The sequence below is a fragment of the Dipodomys ordii genome, unplaced genomic scaffold (genome assembly GCF_000151885.1).
Source record: "Dipodomys ordii isolate 6190 unplaced genomic scaffold, Dord_2.0 Scaffold85, whole genome shotgun sequence".
NCBI lineage: Eukaryota > Metazoa > Chordata > Mammalia > Rodentia > Heteromyidae > Dipodomys > Dipodomys ordii.
In genome coordinates, this window is record NW_012267301.1 from 4566028 (window position 1) to 4578325 (window position 12298).

The 12298-nt window shown below is 39.5% G+C and overlaps 1 protein-coding gene across 4 annotated transcripts in view; it reads right to left on the minus strand.

Moving 5' to 3' along the window:
* The window catches only part of Fbxo38 (F-box protein 38), a 50546-nt gene that overhangs the window by 38071 nt on the left and 177 nt on the right, over positions 1-12298 (minus strand). For all 4 annotated transcript variants that reach the window (XM_013025573.1, XM_013025572.1, XM_013025571.1 and 1 more), the window contains exons 2-5: positions 4863-5047; positions 3235-3368; positions 1604-1767; positions 1225-1390 (exon numbers count right to left, since the gene is read on the minus strand). In XM_013025573.1, the coding sequence (XP_012881027.1) occupies positions 1225-1390; positions 1604-1767; positions 3235-3368; positions 4863-4990 (592 nt within the window). In that variant the 5' untranslated portion in view covers positions 4991-5047. The remainder of the gene's footprint in view (positions 1-1224; positions 1391-1603; positions 1768-3234; positions 3369-4862; positions 5048-12298) is intronic.

A 12298-nucleotide genomic window follows, 5' to 3' on the forward strand; every position in this document is an offset into this window, starting at 1 on the left:
ATAGCAAGAAAATGCCTCAAAAACAGCCTAAACAAGTAAATACTAACATAAAATATTCAGTTCCTTTGTTTTCACTAGCCATAATAGGTACCACAAGGAAAAGTAGGACATTTTCCCATTTCAAAACTAATATAAGTTCACAATAAAAAATAAATTAAAAAAACTTAAAAAAAATAAAAATAAAAGAAATCTGAAAAAAAGTCCTATATAAAATCATATATAAAATCCTTAAAAAAAAACTAATATAAGTAGACTCCTCCACTACAGGACAGAACTAGGAATAAAAGGTATATATGAGAAGAATAAAGCACAGAAGGGCAAGATTCTAGCTCAGTGGAGAAAAAAAAAAATAGAAAAAAAAAAAGCTCACATAATTTTCTCAATTACTCAAACTACTCAGACTACTTTAAAGCAGCATTTGTCCCTGACAGATCTAGTTAATGGGAAATTGAAATTTTTATACAGGTTTCTTTTTCATTGTTGTTGTTATTGCTAGTACTGGGGCTTAAACTCAGTGCCCCCCTGTACTCTCATGTAGCTGTTACTCACAGCTGATGCTCTACCGCCTAAGCCACATCAATGCAGCACTCTACCACTTGAACCAAAAAGCCATTTCTAAAATTCTCATTTTTGTGTGTGTGTGAAAATACAGTGGAGAGGGGTTACATTTACATGGACAAGGTAATAAGTGCATTTCTTGTCAAGCATTGTTGCCTCCTCCTCCCTTCCCATCTCTCCTCTCCTCCTCCTCCACTCCCCTTCCCCGCGCCAAAGTTTTAAAATTCATTTTTGACATAACATCTTGTACATCTCATTATTGCAATGGGTCCACTTGTATCCCTATTTAAACAATTTGTTTTTTCCCTTCCCCTCCACAAATTATACCAACATCAAATACAGTGAAAATGGGTTATATTGTGGGAGAGGGACATAGGTCCCATGGTTTCCCTTATTTGCAACTAGTATATGTCTGAGACAAGCAGAAATGGTCAGATAAGTTGATGTTAAGCGAAATGAACCCCAAGAAAAGGATTCAAATGTTTTTTCTTTCTGGCTATTGTTTCTAACATATTTATAAGATATTTTTTTGTGCTTTGTATGTCCTTCCCCCACGGTATAACCCCTGTTTTCACTGTATTTGATGTTCTCATTGATTTCTTTAATGAATATTCAGTTATATAGCATTTTGAAGCAATGCAAGTGACCTAGGAAATAAGTACTCACCAACTAAATGTAATGTTTGAATTTTCGCTCCTATAGGAATTTTCAGTTTATTTTCGGGAGGAATTGGAAATGCTCCATTACGATTACGAAATTTCCCCAGAATATGGACATGTGGCATATATGTCCAAATGGATTCTACCAACTCCAAATGTGATGTTTCCACACCCTAGAAAATAGCATCAAAACAAGCAAAAGAAAGGTTTTTCACTGAGCAAATGATTCTAATGCTTCTTTCTGTATCATAAGATACTAAGTATGCAATGAAACAGAAGATAAAAGTGTACTATGGGTAAAATCTTCATGTAAGCCAGCAAGTATGTCATTCTTCTAATCCATTATTTCACCAATCGTATCAAAATATCTAGTCAGGTGTACTCACCACCAAGTTTGGGCATGCTTGTAAAGCTTCTAGAACTCCTGGAATGCTGAAAGCCTCATGGCCCCTTACTCTTCGCCTCTCAAGATACCGAGGGTGAAGGCCATACAGCTGCTCAACATCTGGCATCTTCTTCAAAAGTGTTAGAAAACTGGAATCTGTGAAGCCTGAGAAGTTCAGAAGCATTTAGAGCCAGGGTCATCTTTCTAATTTGCTTATAACTTATAGTCCGATTTCAATTATTTATGCATTTACATATTTATTTATTTGGTGCTGGTCCTGGGTTTGCATTCAGTGTATGACATAGGAACTCAGCTATCTTGTCTCATTAATTCCACCTCCAGAATTCTCGCTGGCCTAACCTCTGCTAAAGCCAATCTCAATATATAAGATAACCTCTCTTTTACAATGCCCTAAATGTTTTCTTATCTGCTACAAACCATAACTCTCTGGAATTACATGACCCTTTTTCCTAAAGGATGAATTTTTTAGGTAACTGAAGACAAACTATAGTTTGCTGCCACCAAACTAAATTCTAGCCGACTAAAGGGATACATAACTACTGTGGCCAACTGATAAGAGTTATCAGTGACTCGTGAGAGGACACAGCATCCAAAATGCTAACAGTATAGCATAACATAGAAGCACTCTGTTCTGTGGTGCAAAACCAAACCAGATAATTACCTCCTCAGCCCTTCATCTCTGTTAAAGGATTTTTTTTTGGGGGGGGCGGGGGGTTGGTCATAGAACTTGAACTCTGGGCTCTTCAGCTCAAGGCCAGCACTCTACCACTTGAGCCACAGCGCCACTTCTGGTTTTCCAGTGGTTAATTGGAGATAAGAGTCTCACGGATTTTCTTGCCTGGGCGCCTGGCTGTTAAAGGATATTTTTGATGCCCTTCCTGCTCATCACATGTTGAAAGTCTCATTGTATGGATATCATAGTAAAGCACATGAATTCATGGACTGTTGAAGTCTTTTTTTTTAATTTTTGGCCTTTTAATTTTTTCCTTTCAGGTGTGGTTTGCTTAGCTAATGTCCTCAACTTATTTTACCAATTGATTCTATCTGAAGTACCCTAGTTATGCTTGGGCTGCTAAGTGTTATAGGTGAAGAACTCAGATTTGAAAATCTCTTAAGTCTTAGGATAGGATAGGTTTTTAAAATGAAAGTTACACAAGTACAACTTTGGCCAATTAAGCCACATTAGAGAACAGAAACAAATATTTAACTTTATTTGCAAAGCTGCAGTTAAGCTAGAGAAGAAAACCATGATGAAGAATGTCACTGACCACCAGAAAACCTGCATCATAAAAGAACACATCTGCTAATCTGACATACATATATAATCAATCAAGGGCTCAGTAAGTGTTCTCCAATCATATACATGTACAACAGGCTGATATAGCTCCTTAAGGAGTAGGAAATGAAAATACAAGACCAATCAAATGGTAAAGCATTAGGCAAAAACACATTTCACCAACCTAAAACAAAATAGTTTCAATTATTGTATCCTCAAAACACAAAGTGACTTAGCTTGCCTTTAAAACAACAACAACAACAAAAGCACATTCCATGCCCACTCTTACTACTTTCCAGCAGCTATAATGTACCTTACGGGCTGCATCTACTTACCACTTGGCATGTATTCCCACCACCTCCCGGCACACAGGTCCACAACCCTTACAACTCTGAGATAGAGAGTCACTGCTTCCTTTAGCTTCCGGGAAAGACATTCCATACACATGATATCCTGCAGAGGGAGGTACCTTTGTAAGAAAAAGAAACTTAAATTTATCAAGTAGGTAATCATTTCCTTTCACTAAATATGTTTGCTTCTGCCATTTTCTTACCCTATTTCAAATGAAATAAGATCTTTGGGATACTGTCAGGACTTTAAGATTTTATTGTAACAAGGAAGTCAGCAAATTCTCAAGTATCCAAATAAAATATTGCCTTCTCCATATAGAGTATTTGATTAAAAAAGTAAAATAAAACCAAACAAAAATCAGGTATCAGTGGCTTACACTTAAGAGGCAGAGATCAGGAGAAGCACAAAGTTTGTAAGACTCTATTTCAACCAATAGCTGGGGCACACTGATGCACACCTGTCTCCCAACTTCAAGAAAGGCTGAGATTGGGAGGATTAAGGCTCAAAGGTTAGTATGGACAAAAAAAGTTCAGAAGACCCCACTGCAACAAAATAACCTTGATATAGTGATATGTGCCTATCATTCTAGCTATGGCAGAAAGCATACATAGGAGGATCAGAATCCAGACAAGGCTGGACACAAAAGCAAGATCTTATCTCAAAAATATCAGAGCAAAAAGCTGGAAGCATGGCTCAAGTGGCAGAGAGCCTACCTAACAAGCACAAAGCCTGGAGCACAAATCTCAGTACCACAAAATAATATTATGCAAACCAATGTAGTAATATGAAGAGACAGAGCATAACCATAACCATTAACATCAAGCATTTATACAACATAACTAAGATGGATGAGTGCTTTAAAATCACCAGCTTTTAACTTTGAAATAATACCTTTATATCTTAGTCCACAGCTGGTAAATGGTCGACCTAACTGGGTCTAGAGAAAAACTATGATAGAATCACATTTTTTTTTTTCTGAAGGGTATGAATATCAGACAATGACCGAAAGACAGCAATGGAAAGTGAAATGACATATTTTCATTTATGGTTTCTTTAATGGTTGTTTTAACACAGTTTGGTAAAAAAAAGAATTTTAAAAATTTGTTTGAAGAAATCCTCCACAGTGTTTAAATCATAAAGCAACTTAAATATCCATACAGCGGATAATATGAATGGTAGTTTGTTTCAGAAATATTTTTGTTTTAACCATTTATACATATCAACAAAATGTCTCTCTGTGAGTTATAGTAAAAAAAAAAGTCAGAAACACTACAAAAAGTGTGACACATGGTAGTTTTATGATGGAATAGCAGTCAGCAAATCAATAAATATTTCAAGAAGCCCAGAAGTGTTTATCTAGAGAAGGGCTGTCCAAAAGAACTTTGTGTGATGGAGAAGTACTTCTCTTACAGTAGCCCAAAGCTGTCCCATCCAATAGCTACCAAACACATGTACTACTAACACTTGAAATGCAGCTAGTACCACGGAGGAACTGGATTTTCATTTCACTTAAATTTCAAAGTTGCATGTAGTTTAGTGGCTACCACATCAAACAACACAGCACTAGTTTGCTCTTACAACTCAGGCAAGTGAAAGTCAAATAAAATCCTACCTAAAAATATGGCAAAGTACTTCATGTGAAAGTTGATTCATGTAGTCCTTGGTTTCATCTGATATTGTTTCCTCTGTGATATCACTATTCATCAGACATATTTTAACACTTTTCTTTCGTGGCCCCATAGCTGTGTTGTCTTCAGTATCAAAGAGCAAATCTCTCCTTGTTTGAGATCAAAGCACCTGAAAGGCAAACAGAGAATAAAATATACACTAAAGAAGAACAGACTCAAACACAAAATCATTTCTGTAACAACACAGGTAAAATGCTTATTTGAAATACTGATAAGGCTTAAAATATTGATAGTAGCTTATCAGAATGGTAAATTGCATGTTAAAATTAAGAAAAGCATTCATTTATTCTGTTTGAGAAACATACAGTTAAAATTATATGTAAAGTAAGATAATTAAACTTCGTAACCAAAACCTCTTCCAACTCCAGGAGCTTGTATTCAATATAAGGATAAGTGCAATGTAAATGAATGAAGACGTGCCTGAACATGAATGAACCTCCCTTCAGCTGTCAATTTATGCCACCTTTCCAACTGCAATTCTCTCAACTAAATGTGAGAAAGTCAGACTATACTAAATGAAGCACAATGTGCGAATGTGATAAAAAAATTATTAACCTCCTACTCCTCAAAAACACAAAACAAAACAAAACACCAAGCTGGGTGCTGGTGGCTCATGCCTATAAACCTAGCTACTCAGAAGGCTTAGATCTGAGGATCAAGGTTGGAAGCCAACCATGGCAGAAAAGACCAGAAGTCTCTTACTACAATTAACTTACTACAATTAACTACCAAAAGGCTGGAAGTGCAGCTGTGGCTCAAGTGTAGCCTTAAGCACAGACACTAAGAGATAACACTCAAGCCCTGAGTTCAAGCTCCAGATCTGGCACAATAATTAATTAAATGAAATATACTCCAGGCCAGATGCTGGTCCCTCATGCCTATAAGCCTAGCTTCTCAAGATGCTAAGATACCTAAGGATCAAGGTTGGAAGGCAGCCAAAGTAGGAAAGTCCAGTAAGACTCGTGTCTCCAACTAACTAGTAAAATGCTCAATCACATAAGCTCCAATTCCAGCTTTTTGGTGGCTAATTGGAGAAGAAAAAAAAAAGTCTCAGGGCTCTCCTGCCTGGACTAGCTTTGAACTACAATCCTCAGACCTCAGCCTCCCAAGTAGCAAGGATTATAGGCTTGAGCCACGAGTACCTGGCCCTAATATGCTATTAACTCTGGCTTGAATATACTTTCTCCATCTCTTTCTTGCTTAGAAAACCACTCATTGGCCTTTAAAAAGTGTGTCTTCTATGAAATCAAGTACTCCATCTGAGTTCTTTGTAGAATTTACCCTATGCCTGTATTAGTGCATGGTCTTATGGTCATACTTTAACCAGGAAATGGGACTCTATCTTGCCTCCAGGTGATAACAAGTCCTTGCACATAATAAATCCTCAAATGTCTGACTGATGCATAGCCATCAGTCTATATTTCATGTACATCCACTAGCTTCAAGGATGCTACTGCTAAAAACAATTTCACACGGCTGTGAACAGTGATTATAGCAATCAATGATCTCAGCAAGCATAGAATCCAGGTGATAATGCTACTAGAGTTTGCTCCTATAAGGACATGCATACCAGTGATCTTCTACATATGCAAAAGCACCTAAAACACTATTAACCAAAAGAGTCCAATCCATGTAATGACTGAATACATACAAATGCTATATACATTATACAGAGGTTGTTAGGTCTCCAGTAAGCTGCCCCCTCCCCAAATCTACTTAACCTGCACTCTGCAAAAACAATAAATATCAAAAAGCCTAAATTACCAGGACTAACAAAATTTTTGGTAATAGTACGATTATATTTCCTGTAGTATGCCTTTAAGATTTGATCTTTTAGTTAGCTCTTTAACAGGTGAAATAAGGAGTCTTTTGCTCTAAATCTCAGGTGGGAAAAGGATTTGTGAAGATAAAAATTGGGATAAAGGGAGCTCTATGTGGAGTCTTTTTTTTTTTTCTTATGTGGTGCTGAGGAATCGAACCCAGGGCCTCGAGCATGCAAGGCAAGTGCTCTACCACTGAGCCACCTTCCCAGCCCCAGTATGTACTTTCCAAAGTGGTTGAACAAGTTTACACTCCCACCAACAATGAAGTAGGGTTCCCTTCCGGCCACATCCCCTCCAGCATCTGTTGTTATTAGAGTTCTTGATTATGGCCATTCTAACTGAGGTGAGGCGGTATCTCAATGTTGTTTTGATTTGCATTTCTTTTATGGCTAGGGAGATTGAGCATTTCTTCATGGTTCCTCAAAAAACTCCACATAGAGCTCCCCTAGGACCCAGCAATCCCACTTTGGGGCATTTACCCAAATAATCACAAACAAGACCATACTAAAGCTACCAGCACAACTATGTTTATTGCAGCATTATTTACCATAGCTAATACATGGAACCAACCTAGATGCCCCTCAGTAGATGAATGGATCAAGAAAATGTGGTATATATAGACAATGAAATTCTATGCCTCCATCAGAAAGAATGACATTGTCCCATTTGTTAGGAAATGGAAAGACTTGGAAAAAATTATATTAAGTGAAGTAAGCCAGGCCCAAAGGTCCCATGATATCCCTTATTTGCAATAACTAGTATATGTCTGAGACAAGCAGAAATGGTCAGATAAGTTGATGTTAGGTGAAATGAACCCCAAGATAAGGACTCAAATGGTTTTTCTTTCTTGCTATTGTTTCTTACATATTTATAAGATGATTTCTTTGTTGCTTTGTATGTCCCTTCCCCACAGTATAACCCCTGTTTTCATTGTATTTGATGTTCGTATAATTTGGGGAGGGGAAGGAAAAAAACATTGTTTAAATAGGGATATAGGTGGACCCATTGGAACAATGAGTACAAGATGTTATGTTGAAAAATGAACTTTATAACTTTGGTGGAGGGGGGGAGGCAGATGGGAAGGGATGGGAAGGGGAAACAAAGGAGGAAGCAACAATGCTTGATAAGAAATGTATTCATTACCTAGCTCATGTAATTATAACCCTTTGTATGGTATTTTCACAATTAAAAAAAATGGGATAAAGGACTGACCTATAACCTCCCCAGTCCAAACAGATGTCTATTCCTGGAAATGAGAAGGAAATAAAAAGCTTCCTAAGTAAAGGACTTGTTTAACTTCCCTCACCACAACTCCACCTCTTGACAAAGAACAAAATTCTTTCACCTAAACTTGGCTACAGGCCAGACTTGGTGGATTATACCTGCAATCCCAAGTAGTTGGGAGGTATAGATCCGGTGAACTGGAGTTTGAGGCAAGCCTAGGCAAAGTCAGTGAGCATCCATCTCAACAAATAAGCTGAGCACCTGGTGTACACAACTCTAGTGTGTGGAAGGCATAGGTAGGAGGCTTGTGAGACCAGCCAGAAGCAAAAAAATGAAATCCTATCTGAAAAAGGACCCAAAGAAATAAGGGACAGGGGCATGTCTCAAGTAGTAGACAAGTGCATGGCCTTGGACTCAAACCCTACTACCAAATAAATACGAAGAATAAAATGGCAACCATCATCTAAGTCTAAGTCTAAGGGAGCCTATCACAGGCACTGTGAAATATGGGCCTCCTTTCCCCATATGCAAAGAAAACACTTCTCCCCTTGGGACTTTCCAACACGGGGGGAAAAGGCCATACTGTTTTGTTTCCCCCTTTCCTTTTCAGCCCCCTTTAGTCAAAATAATACCATACTACTCAACATTCTGCCTTTTCTAGAGAACTCAACAAAGTCAGAAAGGTCCAAAGCAGTAGCAGGTTCAAAGACAGTAAAGGAAGGAAAATTTGATCTAGCAGGAGTCATGGAGGGTGATGAACAGGTAAGTATAAGATCTCTGTCTTCTAGGAAGGCTGCATTTTTGCAGCACCGTTTGTTATTTCTAGGGTTCTGGAGTCTTAGACTCAGAAACACAAAGAAAATGTCACTCTGACTGAATTACAAAATCCCCATGGCAATGTTAAAAGCTGAAGAAGTCTTCAGAGTCACTCTCAGAATGTTAAGAACTAAAGGGACCTTTAGAGACTGCATAGTCACCCTGTTTATTTTGTGGGGGGTTAAAAGCGTATCTGAAAGTGTGACAAAAAGTGTTATATCATCTCCCTAATTTCACAAGAACAGAATTACAAATGCAATTTCAGAGGGCTTAAGACACCTAGCCATCCCTATTCAGTAAGTCTCTTGCCAAAGGTCGCTTAGAAAGGTCAAGGCCCAGTATGGGATTCAGACTTCCGACCTATACTGTACAACCTATTATCAAGTTAGCTTTCTGACACTGTAGCTTGCCGTCCTGCATTCCAGAGCTATGTCCCAATGCCTGAAATGGATTTCAGGATTCTGTGATAGAACTGCCTCTGACACATACCTTACTTCATACATTAAGGTTCGTGGTTCCTCTCATTTAGTGTCCCATACAATAGGCCATAGCCATCCAGGCAGCCTCCTGTAATTCCTTGGCCACCTCTTTAAAGATGATAGCTAAAGAAAGCTTTACATTTGTCCCAGAATCCCAGGCAGATTAAGTCTGAGTTGTTTGTGAATATACTTTAAACCAAAGACCCTCAGAAATATTTCTCTAAAGAGTGTTCTTTTCTCCTTTTGTTCTTTCAGTCCAAATATCTTTCCTATCCCAAATGAAATATTACTACAAATTTATTTGGGTCACACTCCAAATCATGCCTACCTTTTTTTTTTTTTGGTTGGTCGTGGGGCTTGAACCCTGGGCTTGAGCGCTGTCCCTGCGCTCCTCAGCTCAAGGCGAGCGCTCTACCACTTGAGCCACAGCACCACTTTCGGTTTTCTGATGTTTTATAGGAAATAGTCTCACAAACTTTTCTGCCTGGGGAATAACATTAACTCGCTTGCAAAATCAAATTCTTCTTAGTCTTCTATTTCCACTTTGTATTTCTAACACTTTGTATTTTTAACACTTATAGTTCACAATTCTAAAAATCGTTGATACCTAAACAATCTTTACTCCTTAACTTCCTAAAACCTTTCACAATTAAAAGTTTTCCTATATATGTTTTACCTTGTCAACATCCTCTATTCCTGACTTACTCTACTAGCTATTCCATTCCTCAGAACACACTAGGTGATCTAGAACATGTTTGTCTTTTACTAGCATGTCATAGGGCAGAGACAAACCGTTTTGTCTTGCAACTGGCCAAAAATTCACCATCTCTTCATAAATATATGTGTGTTCATATAATATTATATACAAATATATAATTTTACAATTTGTATTTTTTTGTTTGTTCATTTTTCTTGCCCAAGCCTGGGCTTGAACTCAGGGCCTCACACTCTAGCTTGCTGTTCATGACTGGCATTCTACTTTTGCTCTACTCTACTACTAGATCAGCTTTTTGATAGTTAATTGGAGATAATAGTCTTGAGGGCTCTTCTGCCTGGGCTGGCTTCAAACTTTTGATTCTCCAGGTGTCAGCTTTCTGGGTAGCTAGGATTCCAGGTGTGAGCCACTGGCGTGGCTTTTTTTACCCACAATTTTGAACCAAGTTCTCAGTCTGTTACCAATTAATAACAATTCTCTGGAAAAAAAACTTCTTATGGATACTCAAATCTAATCATCCATTCATTTATTCAATTTTCATTTACTACCTACTGAGTACCCAGTTGTGGTGACATCGCCTAATGAAGCTCATAGTCTTAGACTGAAACTTTCCTACCTTAGTCACTTCAGTTCGCTACAACTTACTTTTCATTATCCTTAAGAACCTCCCCCCCCCAAAAAAAACCATATAGACACATTAAAAAACAAAAATCCCAAACATCTTATCAAACTTAAAACTTTCCAGTGTCTTCAATTCTATAGTCAAGGGTTTCCCTGACCTTCAATTTTTCTAATCCCTTTTACTGGCTTCAACATGTCAAAGTAATCTTACATGTCACTTAATATGAATAATATATTTACTGCCTATGACTCTTGCCTAAAGAGATAACATATGTACCACATTGCCCTAAAAGAAAAACAAGGACAAACAGAATATACTGCTAAAAACACCATAGGCATCCAGCTCAACTCTTTCTTTCCAACCAAGTGAGGCCCAGAAAAAGTGAGCCTGCCTCAAAGGAGTCAAAATATATACTACTGCTGAAGCAAGGGTTCTAGCCTTCAACTCCAGTTCAAGTCCAACTTTATTTCACTATGTACCACCTAATCTAACTGAAACCAGTAATTTCTTTTTCCTTTTTTTCCCCCTATATGACTGTACCTCAGACTCACGGCCATTTAAACATGTACACACATGTGTATATGTATACATACATACACACAGCCATATTCTTCACCCAAAGCAAACACTAAAATTGCACCATCACAAATTCTGAAGGGAGGGACGGAGGTTTACAGGTCATCGAAACCAGTAATTCTCAGAATGCAAGCTTACAAAGCACAAGCAAACATTTGTCTTTCAATCTACCACGATAAAGCATATGTCTTCCACGCCACCATTTTTTTTTCTCCTCCATAAACATCCTAGCCTTACGCTGTCACTACTTCATCCTTCGGTGGTGGCGGAATGAGAAAGGATGTTAAGAACTAGGTACGCTTCTACTTTTGACAGGTGAGAAGTCGCTCCAGTTCAAAGAGAGGAAGAGAATTGTGCAAGATCCACTATCAAGTGAACAAAAAAAAACTACAAGACAACAACTAAAGTCCCCTTTCTTTCTTTCTTTCTCTTTCTTTCTTTTTCACTCTGGAGTGATCTACACCACCACTAGGTAATGTAGACCAAGTTTCCTGGCCGGAACTTCTCACTGGCGCAGGAACCTCGAGCGCCCCGCTTTGCCCTTTGGAGACCCCGGTATCTGGAACGAACACGACCGATCGCTCTCACCAGCCAGCTCTTGGCTACGCAGGGGAGGAGGGGGGGGAGGCAGGGAGGGCATGCCCGGCACGTCTAGCCTCTAAGGACTCCAACGAGAGGGGGTTCACCATCATGTCAGAGCTGGCTAGGATGTAAGAAGGACTCAGTGTCGGCTTTTGGGGGTTTTTGTGTCCACAGAAGCGCACGGTGGTGGCACGGGGTGGTGAACCCGGGGCGGAGAGCCAGGGGACCAGGGTCAGACCCGGGGCCTCGCAGAGGACCTGGCTTTGGGGACGCCCTCTCCGCCCCCCCCCCGCCCCGCGGCGCCGCCACCAGCCCTTCCTCCGCGCAACGGCAGACACGACGACTGGACATCCAGGTCGCGGACTTGGCGAGGGGTAGGGGTCCCCAGTGCAGGCCCAACAGCCCGCTGGGTCGAGGCCCAGGCGCCCCCACTACGGACCCGACCCCTCCGCGGCCCGCGGCTCTAGGCCCCAGGGTTCCCGAGGCCGAGGGCCCAGGCGGCTGGAAGCCCCGGAAGGCTGCG